The sequence below is a fragment of the Poecilia formosa genome, unplaced genomic scaffold (assembly GCF_000485575.1).
Source record: "Poecilia formosa unplaced genomic scaffold, Poecilia_formosa-5.1.2 Scaffold134, whole genome shotgun sequence".
Classification (NCBI taxonomy): Eukaryota; Metazoa; Chordata; class Actinopteri; order Cyprinodontiformes; family Poeciliidae; genus Poecilia; species Poecilia formosa.
This window is the reverse complement of record NW_006800073.1, coordinates 488,733-513,558: the sequence shown is the minus strand read 5'-3', so window position 1 is coordinate 513,558 and position 24,826 is coordinate 488,733. Positions and strand designations below refer to the sequence as shown.

The following is a 24,826-nucleotide window of genomic DNA, read 5'->3' as shown; positions in this document are numbered from 1 at the left end:
GGGCTCTGGTGGGGTTGCTAGGTAACGGGCCTGGGCTCTGGTGGGGTTGCTAGGTTCACTCAGTGCCTTTGGAATGTAACTTAAGGATCAGGAGGTTTTTGAAACGGCTAATTTTCTATTTAGCTGCCAAAAAACATTAACCTATTTCCAAAAAAAGCCAAACTGAGTTCTTTAAGCACTCAGACCTTTTTAGAAGCAGTTGAAACCCAAACATGAAAAGATGCAAAATGTGAAATATGCATAACGGTTTGCCTTTAAGGAAATGTTTTGTAAGGTTGAATGTGGTAGATTGAACCCAGACGAGTGGCCAGGTCAAGCTAGAGAGCCAGAAACTTTGATTATTTATTAGCTTCTATTTTAGAAACAGGATTATTAGGATATTGGGATAATGTTATGAGTTTCTCAGTGATCAGAGTCTGTTGTTCCTATCCAGATGTGATGGTGTGGTCCAACGAGCGCGTGATGTGCTGGGTCCAGAGCATCGGCCTGAAGGAGTACGCAGACAACCTCAGAGAGAGCGGCGTCCACGGCGCTCTGCTGGCTCTGGATGACACCTTTGACTACACCGACCTGGCCCTGCTGCTGCAGATCCCCAATCAGAACACACAGGTGATGCATTTACTGACCGAACCAGAACCAGAACCAGACGAGGAGACGCAGCCTTCAGCTTCTGTGCACCACAAATCGAACAAACTTCCAGAAAACTGAAAACAGCCAAAACACCGAGTTCCTTTAAATCTAGACCGAAACCCACCTGGTTAGAGCCGCTTTAGAAAAGTAATGAAACATCCATTTGTCATGTGGAGTGGTTGGTGGTAGTGAGGAGAGACGCAGAGACCCAGGTTGTAGAAGAAAATGATGAATTTAATGAAGAGTGTAGCTCAAAAACAGTCCAGATCTCAGGCAGCACAGCAGAGCGGAAACACAGAGGCTCAGCACCGGTAGCAACTGAATTAAACAAAGACTGACGCGACGAGCTAATGCCGACACAGGACTTAACTGTGCTGGCAGACGAACCATCATAGACGAAGACTGACAAGAGACAGAGACAACAGGTGGTCTTAAATACACACAGGGTAATCAAGGGAACGAGACACACCTGGGAACAATCAAGGGCTGACAGGACAACGCAGAGACTCACAAGGAACAGAAGCCAAAATAAACACAGTGAAAACCCAAATCCTCACTCCACTGATGTGTTTGATGTGTATTTCAAATGATCGCATTTGAAATATAATATTTATTGCTTCTTTCACATTATTGTACAATGATTTATGATGTTTTCACTTTGAAAAGTGCTATACAAATACATTTGACTTGAAATCAAGGTACTAGTTTAGGTACGCTGAACGTGTCCTGTAGGTAACCATAGCAACCCCAACAGGTGCTGTAAACGCAGACAACCTGTGAGATGTTCAGAAAAAACCGAGCTTCCCATCATCCAAATAGATCTAAAATCTGATGGGTTAAAATCCGGTTGGTTGTCTTCAGGAATCACAAATTTGAATTTAAAGTTGAGTCGTGTTTAAAGGATTTTTGTCACTTCTCTCCCGCAGGCCAGACAGGTTCTGGAGCAGGAGTACAACTCCCTCATCTCCATGGGAACGGAGAGACGACCCGATGAGGTCAGAAGGTTTGGCTTTTTGAAAACGTCAGCATTAGCGTCTTTATTTCACGTATTGGGTGTTTTTCTGGGCAGGATGGAACGAAGACGTTCACCCGCTCGCCCTCCTGGAGGAAGATGTTCAGGGAGAAAGACCTCCGGGGCGTGACCTCCGACTCCGCCGAGACGCTGCCCGCTAACTTCCGTGCCTCAGCCATCTCCACGCCCTCCGTCACCCTGAGGAAGGTTCAGAGTGACGGTGAGCCCGACCTTTCACCTCTGGAGCTCTCACGCTTAACTCCTTCACTGAAAAAACTCACCAAGTGTTTTTGGAAATAAGACAAAACTAACTGACAAGTAACTTTTCAACAAGAAATAGCAGCTTATTTTAGGTCAATAATTCCTTAATATTGATGAAAAATTTGTCACTTGTAACATTTTCCCATGTTAAAAGTAAAATAATCTGCCAGTAAATCTAGTACTTTGTACTTTGTAAGATTTTGCGTTTTTGCATTGTAAAACAGACTCAGTTAGCTAAAGGTAAGCTAACACGCTAACTTCAATTCTGAGTTCATCTTGAGCTCACCTTTAGCTAGCTAAAGGTAGTTGAGTTAGCTAAAGTTAAACTAACTGAGTCTAGTTAAAGTCCTGATCTGTAACCTTTCATTATGGAAACAACATTTCCCCTGAGTTTCAAATCTTTTTTCACTTTCAAATAACATTTTTTTGGACCAACTTTATGGCGTCAATTTAGTTCCATGCTATATCTTACTGAAAAGTTACGTGTAAGTTAGTTTTGTCTTATGTCAAGCACACTAAGATATTTACAATAAAAACTAGACAAATAATACTTGGTAATGTTTTGGAGTTTTGTTTTGCTGCTACCTTACCTTTGCTCACGCGATGAGCATGTCTGGAATTAGGGCAAAAGGTGCAGTCACTAAAAGATATAACCTGCTTTTATGTTACTCTACTATTAGCTTACCTCAGGAATTTGCTTCCTCCTTTAGCGGAGGAACTGACAATAACGAGGTGCAGACTCTTTAAAGTACAGAGGAATGTTATAATCCCTTTAATACCTCCAGAAAGGTCACCGCTGTTACGTTAATGGCGTTGTGTTTCTGTCTCCTGGTTTCCAAAGCAGCTAGCTCTGGTGCCCGGGGTGAATCTGCCTCAGTGAGGACGTACTCCTGTTGAGTCGCTGAGGTGAGAACATGTCAGTTAAACGGCCTAACAGGGTTCCTCCTGCGTGTGGCCGCTGACTTCTGTGCTGATGGCTTCCACATGTGTCGAGCGTTTGAACTCGTCGTTTGATGCATTTTGTTTGCTGTAGCTGACCTGTCTGGGATTTTTAGTACATTCCCCCCGAGGTCTTAAATTTACAATTTACAGTTGTGGTTGGAGGTTTCCATAAACTCCTCGTGGTGCTTGAGTGTCAATGATGATTTGGGATTTTAATAATTTGTTTTTATCTTTCTTTTTCCAGGTTTGAATTACAGTAATGCATAAAACTTAAATACTTAAAAGGTTGCAAGCTAAGAAATTAGCTGCGCTAACCCTAAAACATTAAACATAAACATTAGTTCTGCTAACGTTGAAGCGCTACACCAACACGGTATTTAGCGGGAGCTAATGCTAATTCGCTAACTCCATTAGTGCATTAGAACTGTATTCAACTGAAAGTTTACAAAATAACTTTAGCGCTTTAGAATTGATCTGGAAAAATGAATTGTGGGGAAACAAAGTGCGGTAAATTGCTAGGCTAAAAACTAGCTCTGCTGTTAGCGGATTTATGGAAGTCGGTGCTTGAGTTTGAATTTTTTGTTGATTTTCTGTAATCTACAGAGAGTCAAATACTTTTTACTTTTGTGTAAAAGTACGTTGAAGTAGTTCTGCTTTTACTTCAGTACAGTTTTTGGTTGTTCTATCCACCACCGGTCACATTCATCTAGCGCTGTGCTGTTGCCTAGCAACCCCAGTTGAGCCCAGCCCTGTTACCTAGTAACCCAAGCAGAGTCCCAGTACATTTGGTTTGCTGGTTTTACCACTGTATGTGCTGCCGGAAAAGACAAGTGTTTAGTTATTTGTCTTTAAAATGCCAACATTTCCACTTAATTTTATATTTTGGTCAACCTGATAATGTAAAATATTAAATGATTTTCATTTTCTCAGTACTTGAGTCGCCTTTTTACCAAATGCTTTTTTACTCTTGAGTAATTTCTTGGACGGCTACTTTTTACTTTTACTTGAGTAAAAACATGTTGAAGTAGTGCTACTCTTACCTGAGTACAATTTTTGGTTACTCTGCCCACCTGTGGTCACATTCGACTAGCATTCCGCCGTTACCTAGCAGCCAAGCCCAGACCCGTTACCTAGCAACCCAAGCCGAGCCCAGCCCCGTTACCTAGCAACCCCAGCTGAACCCAGACCCGTTACCTTTAGTTGAAGCTGCTCTTTTAAACGTTCTAATGTGTCTGCTTGTATGTGTGTTCATAATGTGTTAAAAATGAAAGCTACAGAGAAGAATAATAACAAGTAAAGTTGTTTTTCTCCTCAGGGCGCTGGCTGCATTGGGACTAAAGGACCCTCTCGCTCATCCACGAAGAACGAAGCAATGACTCTATCAACTAACCTAAACGTTAACCTGGCCATTCTGCAATAACAGTAGCAAAGGAAAATAGGGGGGAAATGACATGAAGAATGTATAAACTTGTTCTCAGATTTAGCGGGTTGAATCGGACCGGCTGTTTTCTCTCTCCGTCTACGTGTCCGGCGCCGTTCATCATCTTACAGTTTCAAACCTCAGAACGTCTGCTCGACACCAAGGGCCGGGCCAGAACCTGGACTCATTGTTTAGTTCGGATCTAGAGGGTGTTAAAGCTGAAAAGTGATTCTGGGAGACAGACAGATGTGTCGGAAGCAACACCGGCGCTCCTTTATTTCCGCTGGTGTCCGGTTTCAGCCGGCGCAGCCCCTTTTTGTTGGCCTGCCTGGTCCCCACCAGGATCGGGTGGTGTGGTAAAACACGGCTGAATTCACACCACCATTTATGTCCGACCACATCAGAGATCCATTGTCTGGTGGCACCTTGAAGGCGGATAGTGATCTCTGTTGAAAGGGGCATCAAAGGAGTGAATTTGGTGGAGCAAACTTTGTCACCAGAAGCTTTTATGGCCCTTAAATTGGTTTATGTTGGTTATTCAGACTAAAATAGATCAGTCTTTCACTCTAGTGGCAAAATCTTAAGCTGAAAAATTATATTTAAGTACATTTATTGAAAAGAAGCAACTTTACTGCTGCAGCACTTATTTACTACATCGGAGTATCAGAGTCAAGCTAAGAAAACATTTTACAAGAATAAAGTTGTGAGTAGAAAGTAGAATTAATACTAGTACAATGTCATAATATTATTAGAATAAAGTCATAATATTACCAGAATAAAGTTGCAGTAATGTGAGATTAAAGTCTTAATTTTGTGGTAAGTCATAATATAGAATAAAGTTGCAAAATTACCAGTATAAAGTTGTAGCTATAGAAGAATAAAGTCAGAATATTTTGAGAATAAAGTTGTAATATTTCGAGAACAGTCAAAACATCAGCATCAGATTATTATCAGTATTTACTACAACTTTATTCTCGTAATATTTCGACTTTTCTCAAAGTGTTACAACTTTATTCTGATATTTTAACAGATTAAGTATTTCCTTATTTGTAAAAGCAAAACCAAAGTATAAACTCTGATGTAAATAAAGCAAAATTCATATTCTGCACAGTTTCAAAGCTTCATTTGAATCTCAGCTTCTTCTAAAAACAGCCCAAGCACTTGAAAGAAAAAATAAAACAATAAAAAACACTCAGATGTTTTTTGGCAATAAAATAATTATTTTTGGTGCCTTGAAAATGAGCTGTTTCAAAAACGTCACACTTCGCTGTTACCTCGCTGAGCTCCAGCATGATTGGTCAGCCGGTTTTACCTCTGTTTGTGCTTTACAATGGCTGCTGGAAAAGACAAGTGTTTTGTTGTTGACTTACCATTTAGAAATAACTTCCTGCATTCTTGTTGGTTGTGCAGGAGGCTCCACTTCTGCTTTTCAAAGATGTACAGATGTGTAATTGTGCATCAGTTTGCATCCATTTTAATATGAGAGTGTAAAAGTTGAGTTGGGGGCTATAGCCAGCAGCAGCTTATTCGGACTCTCCTTTTTTTCTTTGCTTGTGTTTTGGAACTACTGATTTAGTTTAAAGCTATGCTATGCTATGCTATGCTATGCTATGCTAGTTGGACAGTAGCCTCCAGTTTTACCCAGTAAGAACCAAGACTCCCACCAAGTCACTATGAAGTTTCTACTGGGAGTTTTTATGAGGACGGATCCGACAGAGAGACAAAAACAGCCGATCCGAGAGGATGGCAAGCAAAAAAAATGAAAAATGTGAACAGAAGTTGGTCATTCTACTGCACACACAAGCCATAACAGGAAGGAAAAGCTGTCTGTGGAGGAGAGAGGGCAGCCTGACGAAGCCCAGAAAACAAAACCTTTAGCCTCTGTGTTTACGATGCATGTCCAATAACGACAATGACCTAAAAAAAACAAACAACATTTTTTTGGTAGTGAAGATGATATGAGGTGTCGTTAAAAAAATATATATCTGTATGATAAACCTACAGGGTGGGTTTGGGGCGGCTGGGCGGGGCATCTGAGGGGCGGGAATCAAATTTGTAAGATGTGTGTATTTTTTTCAGTTGTATTTTATTATTTTTTTTACGATAACTATTTATTTTCTTCAGGTATGTATTGGATAAACGTATGTACATGTTCGGTTTTGTTCTTTGCTTCGTTTGGACGAGTTTCAAGAGTAAATATGAAAAACATTGAGAATTGTCATTCAAATACGCTAAATGTGTACATTTTGAGGAACAAATTGTGCAACGATTTAACAGATTTCCATGATTCCAGTGATAGTAATAAGATGAAAATATCTGAAAAATAAAGAATAATATTAATAATAATGACAATGATGATGATGAAAATGGTGATGTAAAAGAAAAAATAAATAAAGCAATCCAGGTGGATTTGCTGATAATCATGTAGTTTTTTGTTTTTATTGGTCTATTTTATTTTTTCTCTGTTTTTGCACTATAAGTGCTACATTAATAGCATAAAGCCAGGTTTTATATTATTATTGCTCCATTAGTTTATAAAAAATGTTTTATTTGGTTCCTTAGTTACATAATAACAGAAAGAGTCCAGTTGAAATTCCAGTGTGAACAGAGGTTCAGGTGTGCTTAATTAGCTGCATTTCCACTGACATTAAAATTTCACAAATAGGAATTATAAAAATAAATTTGCATAATGGAAAAGCCAAACAACAACAAAAAATCACATACTTGAATAAAAATTGTGTTTAGCTAGGATGAGGTGATTTTTCTACCTGCATTGTCTTATAAGACAGAAAAAAGAAGTAAATTTCTCCAAAAAAACTTATAATTAATTTTTCTTTGAAAACAAAAAACAAAACTATTCCTGGCCATAAAAACCCAGAAATTTGCAAAAAGAAACCAACCCAAAAACAACAACTTTGAAATTTTGAGATTAATTCAATGTATTTTCTAGGTAATGAGCTTTAAAAACTTTTCTGAGATGGTCAATTTTTTTACTTTCAGAAATTTCCTAGAAAAAACATTTATGTTTTTGCCTCCGTTGTTTTTACTCACTTTTTCACATTTACTATTTTTTTTTATCTCCAGTAATCTTAATAAACTGTTATATTTTTCGGCTGTATGTATTTCGCAAAATTGCGTCTTTAGCACGTTTTTTCCGCATCACGCAAGTCACGTGATCCACAACCGGATGTTACTACCGGGGGAAAAGACTCGGGCAGGAAGTGGCAGGAGGATGTTTTTTAATGATTCACTGAATGAACGAATTTTTTCACGTGTGATTTTAATTTCGTCTCTTACTTTATGGAAAACATCACAATTTTTAATTTTTTTTTTCAACATTAGTTTAATATTAACAATTTTTTGTGCACATACGTAATAGAAACTGGGTTTTTGTCAACGATTCCCGCAGCCGTCATTGATTTAAATGAAACATAATTTTTCTGGATCACCAAAAACCACAAGGACGCTTCAGGCCTTGGCAGCAGGTGGGTTTGATTATTCCAGCTTTCAGTAACTACAGACTCACATGTACATACCTGTATTTGTGTATTTCTTTCTTCTTTTTTTGGCATCATTAGATTTGCCAGCAAGAAACATAGCAAAACAACTGTCTGGGGTAGGAACAAAAATACTTGAGAGCCTTTCGTAAAACACTTCTAAGTGGATATTTTAATAGTTCCTTGCTTTGTTTTTCCTCATGGTTTTGTTCCGAAGCCTCCCTTAAGCTCCGTATTTAATTGTTTCCTGTTTTTGAATTTCTTTGTCACCTTCTGGTTTGAATCTTTGTTAATACTTTGAGGTTTACACTTCGCTGGTTCCCTGTGACCTTTATCGGCCGTTTTTCTCCAGTTTTCTCACATTTTAACCTAATGTCCCCCACGCAACTGACCTTTATTCTGCTTATTAGACCCAGCTGTGTTCACCCCAGTTATCATCACACAGCCCTGTATTTAGGTTTCTTTTGCTCTGACCTCATTTCCTGTTTTGAGTTATTTGTGTCATGTAAGATTTTTCCATTAAATCTTCACTTGAACTTCTGGGCCCTCAACAAACATGATAGGAATAGTTATATGAAGTTTTAAAAGTACCTATTGCTTCCTTGAACAGGTTACGATTGGTCTATACTAAACATGTTTATAAATGTTTTTGCAAAAAAATTATTCTTGTATAATAATGAGTTTTAGTCTTTTCAGCTTGAGCTGTTTTAGGATGTCCTGTCACTGTAAATCCACGCCATCCAACTCAACATTTACACTCGTATGTGAAAATGGCTGCAACCAAATGCAGCTGTACATATTTGAAAAGCAAAAGTGGAGCCTCTTGTACAGCCAACAACAACAGCGGTAAAACCAGTTTACCAAATGTAATTGAGCTCAGTTTGAGTTGCTAGGAAACGGGCGGAACTCTGCTGCGGTTGCTAGGTAACGGCACAGTGAATACTGAATTGTGTTTCATTCTAAAGGTTTTTTAAACCTTTTTCTTTCCGGGATCCAAAAAAACGGCAACTTATTGCCAAAAGCCACCTTTTCCTTCTTGTTAAGTGCTTGTTCTTATTTTAGAGGCAGTAGAAACCAAAATGGAAATACAAAAACGTGAACAATCAGAATTTTTCATAATTATAATACGTCCCCAACAATTTTTGTATGCAATTATTTTTCTTCTGGAAAGAGAGAAACTTCCTGGAGAACTTTGAAGCCTTCAGACCAGATTATAAAATGTATATCATGTTTGACTCTAGTTTTAGTTTCTGCCTCCATATTTTATCACATTTGAACAATTCAAACATTTCTCTTGGTTTGTCTTAAAGTGAATTTGTTTATAGGTTTGGCTGTAAAGGTTGTTCCTTCCTAATTTCGCTTTAAGATAACCTGCACCTTTGTTGCTTTTAGTTCTGCACTGTGTGTATAAGTGCACTCTAAAGAAATACTGATAATACATCTATAAATACTTTTTAAATTTATTCTAATCTTGTCATATTTAACACATTTGTAAACATATGTAGTCACTTAAGTAATAAAGCAAATATTTCCAGCTTAAAAATGAAGTTTGCATTTTAAAATGTATATTTTTACCTGTTTTACCAAGTTATTGATGGACAACCCATTTAGAATTTAAATGAACTAAACAATTAAAACATAAACTCAAAATCAATGCACTGAAGCATTAAAAATCTAAGGATAAATGCATCAGAACAGTCTTCAGTCAGAGGCTACTTTTGATTTGCTGCACGACTGACTGCTACTGGAGATCCTTGCTGGTCAAAACTCTGAAGATCCTTAGATGATTTGAGTTTCATTTAATTTCCTTTTGGAGTAAATAAAGTATTTTTTGAAATGAGTTGAATTATCTCTGCAATAACAAATGGATAAATAAGTTTATTATGCCTTTTTTAGCTTTACTTGTTTTGAAAATAAACAAAATCTTAATGACATGAACAAAGTTGTCTGATTTTTGTAGAGAAAACACTTAAAAGTAAAAAAATATATAGAAAAAATGATAATAAATATAAGCAAAGAAGCACTAAAAATAAAACAAATGCATTGAAAACTAAATTTAAAAAATCATTAAAAAGTGCTCAAAAATATTAAAATACAAATGTCTTTTATTATATCATGTAATCAGATCTTCTTTAGGCGTCACATAATTTACAACCCAGATCCTGTAAAATTCACCCACAGCTGTAAGAGTTTGGAGCAGTGAAATGAAATCTCAGTAGGTGGCGCTCTTTGCTTTTACAAGGCCAGCGACCCAAAGGCTGGAATCATCATCAGACACCGGAGAGAGCTACTACTGCATGAAGACGTCTTCTATAAATACACACGGCGATACAGAAAAGGTATACTGGTGTCATGTTGTAGACACAGCAGGAAATATATTAATATCAAAGACATGCGTACATACTAGGCAAAAATAACTTAGGTTATGAAAGATAAATCATACAAAAACAGTACTTCTTGGTGTAAAATCTCTATATACAGAGGTGGGTAGTAACTACTTACATTTATTTGAAAAATATACTTTTACTTGAGTGATATATTTTATGAAGTATTGCTATTCTTGAGCTAATTTCACTGAATTGTTTTTCTAATTTTCTGCATGCTGAAGCATTTGGCACTGGAAGTATTTCACCCTGTTCCAACAAAGTACATTTGACTGTATTAGTTTCATAGGTTTATTTTTATTTGGAAAAATGCTTCATCTGCTCCCTCAATCTGTTATTTTGTAATCATGATATCTGTATTTTTTCTCTTTAGTCTTTAAAATACCAGAATTTGGACACAACTTCACATTATTAATATTAAATCAGATGATCTGATCAGTTGCTCTTGAGTAATTTCTTGGACCATTTTTACTTTTACCTGAGTAAAAATATGTTTAATTTAGGGATGCATGTTATCGATGAATGAGTTGATAAGCGGCCATTTTGTTAAAAAACTGAGTTTCCTTTTGTGTGAAGAAGGCTGGCTGTCTTTCCATAACACGAAGAGCTAAATTTGTCATCATGTGCTGAATCAAAAACAAAAAAACATTGTAAAACTTTAGGAGTTTGTTGAATGTTTATATCTCTAAACAGAACTGCATAAAGTGCATCTTGCATGACTTTGTTTGGACTGCTTCTCTTTCCCATTCTGTCATGACGCTGCCATCTTTGTTTCTGCATCAACTGGCTAGTTTAAGCATGACCAGCAGCGCCCTCTGCTGGATTACAGCCAAACTACAAGATTGACTTAATCAATTTGAACTAATTTTATTAATTGTTTGCATCCCTTGTTGAAGTTGGGCAACTCTTACTTGAGCACAATATTTGGGTTCTCTACTACAACGGCGTATAAGGGCCATTCTAGATAAGGAAAAGGAGTACATTTCTGCCAAACAAACTAAGTTTTAGATTAATCTAAAAAAAAATCCTAGATAAAACATTGGAAATTTCTGAATTTCAAAAGTTGAAAATGTTTGACTTTTGGAAAAGCATTTTCTAGAAAATTTTGAGACCACAAACAGCTCCCCCCCCCTCATTTCTGACTTTTCAAACTCAGAAATTTCACATTCTTTTCTAGAAAATTTGTCAGATCTCAAAATTTGATTTTTTTTTTCTGATAAATTTCCAACTACTCACACTGACAAACTTCCATCTTTTTTCTAGAAAATTTGATGCAAATTATGAAATTTCCTTCTTTACTGGAAAATTTTAGATGGCTTTTAAACATTTCTTGCAAATTTTCCAACTCTTGATGCTCAGTTTTCTCAATATTTCCAGAAATGTTCTCCTTTTTTAATTGGTCTTAAGGCGCCATTGTTCTCTACCCACCTCTGTCTATATAACAGTTTCCCTAAAATCATTTAGCATTGAGGTCTTCTTGTTTTTTTTGTAAAAGTCATAAAATGGAGGAAGGACACAGAACGTCCAAACGTGTCTTCCTTCCTTGCGTTAGACTCTCCTGCGCCTCGTCATCACGTCCTTCCCCTGATTTGTTCTGGACAGCAGCACGCAGACGCAGGACGAGTCTATCCGGATCCACCGCCATCCCATCTTGTTCTTGGCGTCCTTGGAGAGCGCGCGGACGTATGACTGCTTCTCTCTGCACTCGCTCCGCCATTGTTTTTTATCCACGCCGAGGCAGCTGGCCCCGGCGACGCCGGCCGCCGCGGACCTCGCGCCCGCTCCCCGCGTCCTGCTCGAGCCGCTCTGCCCATCGGGCCGACGGCACCGCGTCTCGTAAAAGTACTGCTTGAGCGCGCCCGTCATTGTCTGGATCTGCGGGATGATGGTGACCCGCTCGCCGTGCGAGTCGATGGCGGTGGTTTTGTTGTTGACCCACGTGCTTTCCGACTCGCACACGGACTTCTCCCCCCTGCGGGTGTCTATCAGGTGTGAACGTTTGTCCCGTTTCACCGGGCGGTGCGCCTCGTCGGCGGGCTCCCTGTTGTAGTCCGCCCATGTCGGAGTCGGCGTGGTCCGGTCGGCGGCGCGATCACCGTGACCCTCTACGTCTCCGTCGCTGTCGTCCTCCATTAGCCCGTTCTCCAACATCAGTAGAAGCGGCGGATGCTCCGGTGGCGACGGCGAGGGCGAGAACAGGACGCGGGGATGTGCGTCCAGAAACATTTCGTCTATTTCCAGACCCAAACCGACATCTACGGCGGGGCTGTCCTCGGCTGCGCCTGTCCTAAAATGGCGCGGCATCGAGTCCGAGTCGCCATCTTTCCTGCTAGCTTTGTAGTCCTTTGGTAGCGAGTTTTCCTGGGAAATTTCCTCGGTCCTGAGCGGTTCTTCTTCTTCTTCTGCGGGAACGTCCGGACTGCTGAACGGTTTGTAGGTTATCTGGTTCTCCACTTCGGACGTGGAGGTCTGCTTATGATCCTCGCTGGGCTGCGCGGTTGCGGGGTTGTGAGGGAAGGGCAGGGCCGAGGCGATCACCATGGCAACCAGGGGAAGCCAGTGCATCACTCCCAGGACGTATCAGCTGGCAAGGAGAGGAGAGACGCGTTAATTCAGCTTTCAGACTCACTCCCCTTCATAATAGATAAAATAATTAGATATAACATCTTAGAACTTAATTTTTGAAAACTAAATGTCACAAACTTCACCTAAGACAATATCAGTGTCTTTGCTTCTGAAAAAGTGCTACAAACATTTAATGTATTATTATAACTTTAAGAATTTGTGGACAGGGATGACCAAAGCCTTTTTGGGGCCCTAAGCAGATTTCATTTGGGACCCCCACACCAACATGTCAACACCAGATGCTTTGTCGTTCCCAGGCTACTGTCATCATTATTTGTATTTAGCTTACATTATACCAATTTTGTTATGACTGATGATTTAACCTTACAGGAGTAGCAAACTAAAAAAAGTAAATAATTTTGAAACGCTGAATGGTATTTAAGTGTGCCACATTATTTGAAGTATTTTAAAGTAGGGCTGGATGATATGGCTGAAAAACGTGTCCTGACATAAGCATTTCATATCAATCTACCGATAATTATTGATTTGTTTTTGGTTTTAAATGTCTGAAATACTGTAAAAACTGGTGGCGAGATCTTTCTTGTTTTATCCTCAGTTTTCACTCTGTTGTTTTTTTAATTAATTTATTTATTTAAGAACAATGAGGAATGGTGGCGAAACCTGAAACTGCTGCTTTACAATTTAGTGAACAAGTTGTTGCTAGGCAACAAAAGAGTGAGTGAGTTGCTAGGTAGCCAAAGGTTGACAACTATAAAAATAATATAGAAATCGTTTTTCCATGTGTAATATCATTTAGTTTGTATTATTCAATGTTGTTTTGAATATAAATATTTGTATCATGCTAGCTTGGTGCTCTTTGGGGCCCCCTAGTGGTGTGGGGGCCTTAGGCAGCCATTTAACTTGCATATACTTTGGGCCGGCTCTGGCAGCTTTGACAGTGAAACAAAGAGCCCCAATTAGGGTGTAAAACGAGTGTTTTTATTGGCGGCTCTCAGCTTTATGACTGTAGAGCTTCAGCTGCTGACGTATGGCTTTAAAATCTTGGCAGAACTTGTGGAAAAACAGGACCGAGAACAGAGAGATCGCACTTTTCTTCATGTGGAGCCCAGGAGGGGAATGTTCTGCAGAATGAGGAACTGACCTTCAAACGGAGACGCTGACAATCTGGTATGTGCTCAACTCAGACTCGTTAAATCAACGGAAGAGATCCAGAGAGAATAAATTAGTTCTGCTAATTCAGAGCTGTTACTTTTTCCCCTGAAAATCTAAAGTTTCCTGTTTAAAGGAGACCTATTGTACTTCCTTGAACAGATTAGGATAGATCTACAGCCTATAGAAAGCATCTTCATTAAATTTAGTCAGCTCGGTTCAAAATGAGCAGTTTTAGGGCCTCTTGTTATTTTACATCCAAATAATTTGCTGTTGGCTCAATGTTTACACTCGCATGTAAAAATGGGTGCAAACAAATGAGAAACTATACAACTCTGAGAAGCAGAAGTGGAGCCTCCTGCACAACCAACAAGAATCCAGTAAGTGGTTTCTGGATGGTAAGTCAACAATAAAACATTTCTCTTTTCCAGCAGCCATTATGCAGCACATACAGAGATGAAACTGGCTGACCAAATGTGCTGGAGCTCAGTTTGGGTTGCTAGGTGACGGGCAGAGTTCCGCTGCTGTGGCTAGGTAACGGGCTGTTACTGATACTTTGCAACGTTACATTCTGAAGTTTTTTGAAACGGTTCACCACAAAGCAGAAACAGCAGAGACCAAAATGGAAGTACAAAAACGTGCAAAATGTGAATTTCTTTAAAAAAATTGTTAGCTTTTTACCAGGATTTATGTGAAATATACTTTTAGGTGAACAAAAGCACCTTTCACAACACAAACAAAACTTAAGAAGGTAAGTAAATATTCTTTTATGCTTTATGAGGATGGAAAGACACCAGAAAGAAAGAAAGGAAACTTTTCTCTCTACAATCTAAGCTTTGATTTTTTTTTTTGTACAATTATTCCTTCTGATTTTTTGATGCTGTGCAGCTGAAAGGATTTTTACTTCTACTTTTTTACTTTAGGATAACTGTTATGATGCGTAACTATGGCAACAAGGTGTCTTTGTTTGTTTTGTTCAGAAGGATCTGATTAGCACCTTAAAAGCTCAATTAATACTTGAACTATGACCCCAAACCCTGGAGGTCATAGTTTGGTTTGAATTGCTTGGAAAAAGCAATTCAAACCATTCCATCCATCCATCACAATGGGTCAGGATCGTATCCCAGACTTCATCTTTCTAACCTGACAGAGATTTAACGAGGCGCAGCAAAAGCAAATGAGGTGGATTAGCAGAGCTTCCCAACAACTGATGGTGTCGTCCAGGACATTTTGCGATGAAATATAATCTCTGCTGCCTGATGTTGAGCTGCCATTCATGACTGTAATGAGACTGTCTTCAGTCAGAGATCTCTTCAGAATGGTTGCAGAACTGACTGCTACTGGAGATCTCTCCTCTTTGAAGATGCTTGGATGACATGACTTGACCTTTATTTCCTCTTGTCAGTTGCCCTGAATTGAATTATTTTTTTAAATTAAAAATACAAAAATAAGTTGTTTTTTAAACTTTATTACAAAAATATTAAAAACAAACACAGTAGAGTGTTTTCTTAAGAATTTTTCTTACAGATTTCCTTTTTTTTCCTATTTTGTTGGTCATATTTGTGTCTTGTGGTTGGGGGCCGCACAGGATCATTTCAAGGGCCACAGAATGGCCCCCAGACCAACTCTGGACTCCCTTTGACTTAAAGCAACACTCTAAAGACTGGGAATAAATTTCTTAACAGCAACACTGCAAAAAAATGCAGATTTTAAGTACTTTTGGTAAAGTTTCTAGTGCAAATATCTTTGTACACTTAAAAAAGGGCAACACTAACTTATAGGTAGCTTTCCAGTTAGAAATAAGAATTTAAGTTAATAATTATTTAATATTGATGAAAAAATACTGGCTGTAAGTGAAATAATCTGCCAGTGGAACCAGTGCTTTTTGTTTTAATCAATATCAGACAATTATTTACTCATATATTGCTGAATAGTTACTTGTAAGTTAGTTTTGTCTTATTTCAAGTGGATTAAGATATTTGCACTAGAAATTAGACCAAAAATACAAAATATTTGTGGTGGTGGGGGGTTCATTGTGCTGAAGAGAAATTTTGTCCCAGCAATAAATAGAAGCTTGTTTTGAGTCAACAACCGCTTAATATTGATTAAAATTAAAAAAGTACTTGTTCCAATGGCAGATTATTTCACTTAGCAAGAACTTTTTCATGAATATTAAGGAACTACTCACTTAAAAAAGCTATATCTTGCTGAAAAGTTACTTATAAGCTGGTTTCTATCATTTTTCAAGTGTATGAAGATATTTTAAGTATAAAAATACTTGGTAAAGTTTTGAGTTTTTCCAGTGAACATGAAAACACAGAACGTCGTTATTTCTGCGTTTTGACATCGTTTTACCTGGAAGCTGAACTTCCAGGTAAAACAGACGGAGGTTTAATTTACGTAAAATCTAAAACATGCTGCTTCTTTTTGCCAGTAGCTCTTGTAAAACTTGACAGGATTTTAGTTGTACTTCAAACACCAGATCACACGACGCCTAAACCTCAGGTATCATCGCTGAACTCAGCCGCAGGGCGATTCTGTTCTTCTCTGGAATGGCAAGCGACTGATTCATTAGGCTGAATGAGCTTCCGTTATTGAGAGATGGCAACAGTAAATATCCTGCATGCCATAACCTGCATCATTTCAGCTGTAACTGTTATTACAATCGGAGCCAATACCGACTCCCAGCGCGCTCCCAGGAGCAGTGATAACGGTTACACAGCCATCAAAAATGTAAACATTTCCCGGGACGGAGACGGACGCTTTCAGCCGTCCGTGAGTCTGTGTGCATGAAATGAAGCGCAGCGAAGAGGGAAGGCATGATTCATCCGCATTTCAACACGAGGTTGCCCTCTGACTAACACGACAAATATTCCAGTCACCCCCGTCTTTGTGGCAGCCAGAGCGGGCTTTCATTCAGGCGGCACACACACTGCAAAAACACGAAATCAAACCAAGTGTCTTTAATTTAGGACACGTGAAAGAAGACAAAACTAACATACAGGTAACTTTTTAGCAAGATAGGAGGTCAAGTAATACTTAAGGTCAGTAATTACTTAATATTGATAAAGAACTAGTTCCACTGTATAAGTGAAATAATATTTTTAATTAATATTGAGGGATTGTTAACTTAAAACAAGCTACTATATCTTGTTGAAAAGTTACTTGTAAGTTAGTTTTGTCTAATTTCAAGTGTACTAAGATATTTGCACTAGAAACTAGACTTTGCAAGATACATTTTTTGCAGTGTAGTCAAATTAAGCAGTCAATAAAATCAGATAAAACAGAATTGATTCATTTGTGCTACTGCTGCACTGCAAAAACACAAATCCTTACAGTATTTTTGGTTTTCTTTCTAGTAAACTTGAAATAAGAAAGATAAAACTAACTTATAAGTAGGTTTTCATCAAAATAACTTGTTTTAAGCCAATATTTCCCTAATATTGATTAAAATTGGCAGATTAACTTAAGACATTTTCCTACAACTGAAATAATCTGGCAGTGGAACTAGAACTTTTAAATCAACATTAAGGAATCTTGACTTAAAACAAACTCCTATATTTGGCTAAAAAGCTACATAAGCCAGTTTTCTTATTTCAAGTGTAAGACATTTGTAATGGAAACTAGACCAAAAATACCTGCTAAAGATTTGTATTTTTACAGTGTAGTAAATAAAGTCCAGGAACAAGTTGGTCAAAAAATGCATGAAACCAGAATCAAGTAACTTAGTTTTGTTTTCTAAGTGTACTAATTTAAAAGTAACTGCTTTTAACAAGTGATATGAGCTTGCTTTAAGTCAATAATTATTTCATGTACGACAAGACTTTTGTACTAGAAACTAGACCAAAAATACTTGGTAATTTTTTTTGTGTTTTGCCGTGTAGCAAATTAAGACCAGGAACAAGTTGATCAAAAATGCTTGAAATCTTTAAGACAAAAATGACTTGAGTAACGTTTTCTTAGCAAGATATATGAGTTTGTTTTAAGTCAATAATTACTTAATACTGATAAAGTTCTAGTTTTATTGGTAAATTATTTCTCTTTTTAACTTGGAAAAATGCCTTATTATAAGTGAAATAATCTGCCAGAGGAACTGGTAAGTTTTAAATGAATGTTTTACTGAAAACAGGCTCCTGTTTCTTGCTGAAGTTACTTGTAAGTTAGTTTTCTTTTATTTAAAGTGTACCATGTTTACACTAGAATCTAGATGGAGCCACTGTTTTCTGTTTTTGCAGTGCATCTGCCTACGCAGCGTCGATTTTGTTGTTTGCCAGTAGAAAGAGCTGAAACTGTCGGAATGAAGGGAATGTCAGTGACGCATAACTGGAGCGCCGATCGTAGTTTCCTCGGGCTGCGGGGAGCAGGGCGCTAAACGCAGGTGGACGTGAGATGAAAAGTGAGGGAGTTTCTGCGATGACTGAGTGGATGTATCGTCAGCCGTGCCCCGGACATGATGCATGTAGCAGCAGAGGACGGGACCGGGTTCTCATTACCATCCAGTAACCTCGGGTGCTCTGGGTGCCTTCTGATGCCGACGATAAATCACATCAAACCAGCAACTGATCCATCCAGTCTGCCAAATTTCACTTGTAACAAAGGGAAAATTTGAATATAAGCAACAACTGTTGACAGATCTCTAAATGATGGAGAAGCGTGTAAGTTGGGTGGCGCAAAGCCAGGATTCCAGCATTTTCTGATTATTAATTACTCAACATTGCAGGTTTTGATTATAGAAAATTAACTAATTGGGTTTTTGTTATTGAAATGATCCACCAACAGAGCCAGCCCAAGATATATGCATGTTAAGCGGCTCCTTAAGGCCTCCAAACCACTAGGGGGCCCTCAATAGCATCAAGCTAGCACGAATAATCAGATTAATTGAGATAAATTGGATTATTGAAATAATTGTCAACTAATTAGTTAATTGTTAATGAGGCTCTAGAAAGCAAAAAAGATAATTGCTGAAAGAACAATATATTTAGAGCAATTATTAAGCCAAAACTGTACAAAAACACAAAAATATCAAGTTCAAGATAAAAAAAAAAAAACACTTTATGCAAATATGTTCCACCCAGAAGTCTTCAAATGGCATAGTTTTAGCTAAAGAAATGCTGTTACTGCATTTCAGGTGATGAAACATTTATTTAAAAAATAATTATTTATTTGTATTTTTTAATATTGTATAAAAATAAAATATGGTTAAAGTTAGTAAATGAAAAATCTGCAGAATGTGCTAAACGTTTTTATCCAATTACTCATCAGAAAAATCAATTATCTAAATAATCGTCAGTTGATAGAATCTGGTAATATATTTACCAGCCATAATGATGCTGGTGTGATGCAAGCTCAATACAGATTATGCTAATGCTAGTAAGTATGTTAGAAACATAGAGTAACCTAGTATCTAGTGTTGACATGTTGGTATGGGAGGCCCCAAATGGAAATCTGTTGAAGGCCCCCAAAAGCCTTTGGCCGGCCCTGGACCTTATGAACAGGTACAGAGCCGTGTTTTGGGTCCTGTACTGACTGTTTTATTCTACATGTATATCAAGAATCGTGATGTTTGTGACGTTAGCTTTGTAAAAATTGAGCTCGAAGATGTTTTTTGTTTGTTTTTTTAATGGCTGTTATCATTTCTGTTCTACTGAACCGGGTCAGTACTTTCTCTCCACCAGACAGTGAAATAACGTCAAACAGTTACAAATTAATTCAGATGGAAAACGAATGCCAACGTCAATTTAAATTAAATTAAACTAATTCAATTTAGGTCTGGACTTTGACTAGGCCGCTCTAACACATAAATATGCTTTGGTAGATTTGCTTGTTTGTGAACCTCCATCTCAGTCTTTAATGTTTTGAATCCTCTTACTGATATCCAACTTCTACCTAGGAATGCATTCCCACAGCATTATTCTGCCACTACTATGTTCCTTAATAACTATTCTGAAAATTCAGGCACTAAAATTATAATTTTTTTAGTTGTATGTTACAGAAACCATGAATCACACTGGAAAAACTCAAACATTACTCAAATTTAGATTTAATTTCTACTGCAAATATATTAGTACATTTGAATTAAGACAAAACTGACTTAGAAGTAATTTTTAACAAGATAGAAAGAGCTGATTTAAAATCAATAATTCTTAAAATTGATTTTAAAAAAATCACTAGTTCTACTTGGAAATAAATTCAATTACAACAAGATATTTTTCCCCATGTTATAAATGAAATGATCTGCTAGTGAAACTATCAATATTAATTATTTACTTAAAACAAGCTTTTATATCTTGCTGAAAAGTTACTTCTAAGTTAGTTTTAACATAGTTTTTACAGTGTAAAACTGCTGAAATTGGCTCAAATCAAGACTGGATGATGATTCTTTAAAGAACAGGTTGATTTTCTATAAATAAAAGTAAATTTCCTGTCAAATATCCAGTTTTAAACCATGAAAAGACAGTAAAATTTCTTACTTTGATTTTGTGTTTATCAGCAAATTTTGATTTAAAAACTCAGGTTTAATGTGGCAAATTAAAGATGGATGTTGATATTTGAGCTTTAATTGCTGTTTACTTGACAAAAATTAATATTGTTAATGTTTTAAATAACAGAATTGTGAGTAAACTCTAGAAGAATCGCGGCTTATCCAGACCTGAGAAACCTCTCCAGCTTTTCTCAGACTGTTGAAAGCAGACAGGCAGGCTTTTCCCCATGTAAGTGTTGTTTTTGTAAAAAAAAAAGTGGCGGCACTTCATCGCCGCGCTCCATTTGCTACAATGATGCGCATCATTTAGCCGCGGCGCTAACCGACGACCACAACGCTCTTCCACCCCGGCTGCCTCAGACCCGGCCAGAAAGTTCAGCCCTCCTCTCCCGCCTGATCTCCAGGTTTGATTTTCTTTTAAATGAAGAGAAGAGGAAAAAAAAACCCTGAACCAAACATGAAAGGCAGAAACAGACCAAACTATGACCTTCACCAGAAGGCCTCCATTCATTTCAGTGATCTTTTTGTTTGCATTAGCCAGACGATGACTGCAGATTAATTGGACGTCTTGCATTGAAATCTTCAGAAACAGAAGAACTTTGAACATTCTTGTTTCTTTTAACTCTTTAATTGCCTTTTGTGTGAGTAAATACGATAAAAATGTCCCAAAATATCAACTTTCTCCGTCCTTACATACACTGGAAAATGAGAATGGAGCTACAACTTCACAAAATCAAGCTATTTCTTCAAATTTAATCATTTTTTGTCAAACTTTAACGTTATAACTTCATAAATGTACTTGGTTAAACTTAATTTGATTACTTGTATAAGTGTAATCCAACAAAATGTTGACAAATTTACCAGATGTTTTTCAGTTTTGAACAAATATTTGAAGTATTCGTCTGTATTCAGACAAATTTTTTTTAAAATGTTAACATTTTGATTAATTTGAATAACAATTTCCTTGTTACAAAAGATAACAAATAAAAGTGAAACAAAAAAAACTTCTAGCAGGATGTTTCATTCCAAAATTATTCACAAATCTTAACAGATTTTAACAGGATTTTATGTGGTTTATTCATATTCACTGTAAAAACACAAAATCGTGCCAAGTATTTTTGGTCTAGTTTCTTGTCCAAATAACTTAATGCACTTAAAAAAGTAAAAACTAACTAAGAAGTAACTTTTCACCAGGATATAGGATCTTGTTTTAATTCTTTCATATTGATTTAAAGTTACTAGTAAGTCAGTTTTGTCTTATTTCTTTCTTGCACTAGAAACTAGATTTAAATACTTGGTAAGACTTTGTGTTTTTGCAGTGTAGAAGGCTTTAAAGTTGAGCACTAATAAAAATGTGAAGTGTTTATTTTCCAGAGACGCCCAGTAGTTGCAGCTCAGTCAGAATGAATGGAGATTATTCATAAACCTGAGTTTTCTGGTGTTGCCACAGATTCTGAGCTGGGTTTTGACTAGACCATTCTAATGCATGATCATGGTTCGATTTAACCCACTCTGTATGTTTCAGGGTGAAACTCGAGGTACTTTCAGGTTCGCCTTATCTGTGTCGAGCGTTCCCCACAGCATGATGCTGCCATGTTGCTGTGAATCTCTGCAGCTCCTCCAGAGTTAAAAAACACATCGAACTTCATGGAGAAACATGGAAAACGTGGAGCTGATACGAACATTTTCATGGAAATGGTGGTGAGAAGTGGCGAGCAGACGCCATAAAGCAGCTCCACGCCTGGCGGAGGCTGCTGCTCGTTACTAGTCGCCCTCGTCCTGCGCGGCTAACGTTAGCCTGACGGCCCCATGATGCGCTCTGCGTGCTTAGAGTTGCGGCTGTGCCCCGTCCTGCGCTAATCTGAACTCTTTGAAGTTGTGCAACTCAAGGAGCTGCAAGAAACTGAAGCAGTTCCCTCTAAAAACTGGATGCAAAAATGTTTTCTCCTACTCAATAAATGCATCAAAGCTAAGAAATCCCACCTCTTTTGAGCCATAAATGCATCACCAGCAGCATGGATTTTCTTTTACTTTCCTTTAACCCCATAAAGGTGAAAAGCAAATGCTTTCATGCATAAACAAATAACATCCAGCAATTCATTTTTCTGGATTCTCTCTTGCAAATAATCTTAATTTCTCTTTTATGGATTAAAAATCTGTAATAAAGTTGTTACATCCTCTTTATTAAGCTTTTTATTTGCTTTTAGATGTTTCCTTGTTCACCAGAAGAGATGAACAAGTTTTTAAATTTAAGACTTTTACACTAAAAGCTAATTGATTTGATTGAGGAGATGCTTAGTTTTTAATCCTGAAAAAGTTCCAGTTTTTAAATCTTGGGGAAATGGATGGCTTTTAGTTAAAGAACAGAAACTTTCCACCAAAACAGAGATTTTTCTAATCACTACAAAGGCAGAAAATTATCAAGATTATTTTCTAAATGTGTTTAGGTTACATCCAAAAGATTTTATAATATTTGGATCAACTTTTGCATTTTAAACACATTCCACATGGTTTTGGTCTCACTTACCAGGTTTTTTTATATTCTATTTTTGCACATTTTTGTTTAGAAATCCCCTAAAAATCAGACGTATGCACTTCTGCATGTTTTTAATTTAGTGACATGGAAAAAACTCCATCCAGGTTAATGTTTGGCGTCTCGCAGTGCAAACACCCAATTAATTCAAGTTTTGTGATCATTTCAATCCATGCAGAGATCCCCAGCTAAAAGAGGAAAAACTCTCTCCTTGCGCTGTTCGCGCTTGCATTTTTTCGCTAAAAAGCGGAATGCCACCCACAGCGCCAGCTCGGCCCATTATCTTGCTGACAAGCCGGAGTTTAGACATCAACTCGGCGAGGTGTGTGTGATCTACCTGCGGGTTGGGACCGTGACTCAGTAGCTCTCACCTCACCTGAGTGACTGCCAAAGAAAACAAAATGCGCAGCAGCCCAAAAGGCGCAAGACGGTCAAGATAAATGCAGAAATGAAATGGGAGAAATAGCGCAACAGAAACACGCCAGAAGAATAAAGCCACAAAGCGTGCATGTATCCGCATGTCTGAACACGAAGAAAATAGATTATTAAAGTTTATGGAGCTAAATGTGTTTATTTTTCCAGCAGTTTGCATTAGTTTAAAACATTTATTCAAGTAAATAATAATAGTAATAATAAAGATGATTTATATGCGTACCGTTTAGGTGAGATCCGGACCCCGCGTCCTTCCAGCTGACACCACATTGATTATAGAGTCCTGTCGCCAGTTGCTCAACTGGTTTCTTTAAAAAAAAAACCCCTCAAAAATCACTTTAACTTGGAAACACTGGATACAAACTCAAACATTTCTTTCTCCTTTTAGTAATCCGTGACATCGCATGCATGCAAAGAGAGAAACCCACTTGGACGAATGGAATAAATAAAAGTAGCGCAGTTTAATAAACTATATAAAAAAAACTCCTGTTCTCCAGGGAGCGCTTCCAATGAAAGGAGGGAAAAATGCGACGTGGGAAGTTTTAAAAATGCAATTGAGCCTCGAAATATTCCCATATGTTGGTCCTCCGTGAAGGGCGCTTTCTCGGAAAGTGTGTTTCAGTTCAAATAGGTGAGCGAGTGGAGCTGGGGAAGAAGTTCGGCTAATGTTTTATGGCTCTGAGCTCCGCCTGAAGCCCGCGCTGCAAGCTAGCTTACGCTACCAACATCACTTCCGGTTTGGAACTTCTGAATAAAACTCGTTTCAGAATGACGACTGTGTAGGAGCGACGAAGTGCTTTTATTTTTTAGCTGAATTAGAGCACTTCCGGTGTTAAATGTTAACTTGACTCAGTTAACTTTTTTTTTTTAGGGAGGGGGAATACAGTATTAAACAAGAAACATTTGTACAAGTCATACAACAAATGTAAACTGCTAATATTAACACAAACACATCCGGTCAGAAGTTTACATACACCCATCACGGAAATTATTTATTTGAAGATTGCGTTTGACATTTTTATTTAAAAAGTGACTCAAGTATATCATTTACAAATTCAAATATTTTCATATCAATAATTGGTTGCAAAAGTTTATTTTGGATTTTCTCAAGTGGTGCTGAAAGTTTTAGAGTTAGTTTTCAAAGTGTGGCCTGAGGGCCATTTGTGGCACCTGGAAAGATTTTGTGCGGACCCTGATTGTAATTCAAGAATGATCAAAAATTAACTTTTTAATTAGCATAAAATTATTACTAATCAAATGTGAAGTGCAACGGAAATGTTTAATTGCCAAACATAGTAAATGAATTCAGGATCAGCATCTCATCATATAAACCTCCTGTGATGGATCATGACTTCATAAAAAGGCATCTTCTCACTGCGTTTCTTCTGGATGACACTCAAATATCCTGCAAGCTGTTGCAGTTTTACTGTTACGACTTCTCTCATTGGAACGAGAAGACATTTTGGTTTTAATGGGCTATAAATCCCGTAATAAAACTT

The 24,826-nt window shown here is 37.6% G+C and overlaps 3 protein-coding genes across 6 annotated transcripts in view; 2 read left to right on the top strand and 1 right to left on the bottom strand.

Annotated features, from left to right (window-relative positions):
• The first annotated feature begins 400 nt into the window (after positions 1-400).
• On the top strand, positions 401-6,192 carry LOC103144937 (liprin-alpha-3-like). Of its 2 annotated transcripts, none has more exons than XM_007562114.2 (5): positions 401-609; positions 1,557-1,625; positions 1,700-1,862; positions 2,745-2,809; positions 4,161-6,192. In XM_007562114.2, exons 1-4 carry the CDS (start codon positions 439-441, stop codon positions 2,798-2,800), a joined length of 459 nt encoding a protein of 152 aa, XP_007562176.1. In that variant the 5' UTR covers positions 401-438; the 3' UTR covers positions 2,801-2,809; positions 4,161-6,192. The 2 variants fall into 2 exon arrangements, with proteins under 2 accessions (XP_007562176.1, XP_007562177.1); XM_007562115.2 differs by having other exon boundaries at positions 402-609; positions 2,748-2,809.
• A 1,200-nt stretch (positions 6,193-7,392) lies between these two features.
• Positions 7,393-24,826, top strand: part of slc1a9 (solute carrier family 1 member 9) — a 66,177-nt gene continuing 48,743 nt past the window's right edge. Inside the window, exons 1-2 of one of the 3 annotated variants that reach the window (XM_007562120.2) lie at positions 7,393-7,750; positions 13,781-13,899. The gene's annotated coding sequence lies outside the window, so the exon portion shown is untranslated. Of the gene's footprint in view, positions 7,751-11,752; positions 11,830-12,068; positions 12,136-13,780; positions 13,900-24,826 lie in introns of those variants that run through there. The other 2 variants (XM_016676456.1, XM_016676457.1) reach the window with 2 other exon arrangements.
• On the bottom strand, positions 11,627-23,994 carry LOC103144938 (neurotrophin-4-like). Its single transcript, XM_007562116.2, has 2 exons — positions 23,551-23,994; positions 11,627-12,730 (listed from the first exon to the last, which is right to left on the bottom strand). The coding sequence occupies exon 2, from the start codon at positions 12,709-12,711 to the stop codon at positions 11,695-11,697; it is 1,017 nt and encodes a 338-aa protein (XP_007562178.1). The 5' UTR covers positions 12,712-12,730; positions 23,551-23,994; the 3' UTR covers positions 11,627-11,694.

What these genes read in the sequence shown, in the direction of transcription:
- LOC103144938 (XM_007562116.2), bottom strand. Translation starts at nt 12,711, where the DNA reads ATGCACTGGCTTCCCCTGGTTGCCATGGTGATCGCCTCGGCCCTGCCC.
- LOC103144937 (XM_007562114.2), top strand. Translation starts at nt 439, where the DNA reads ATGGTGTGGTCCAACGAGCGCGTGATGTGCTGGGTCCAGAGCATCGGC. An exon ending in TCCCCAATCAGAACACACAG is followed by an intron (nt 610 to 1,556) that starts GTGATGCATTTA and finishes TCTCTCCCGCAG; the next exon opens with GCCAGACAGGTTCTGGAGCA. An exon ending in GAGGAAGGTTCAGAGTGACG is followed by an intron (nt 1,863 to 2,744) that starts GTGAGCCCGACC and finishes TGGTTTCCAAAG; the next exon opens with CAGCTAGCTCTGGTGCCCGG.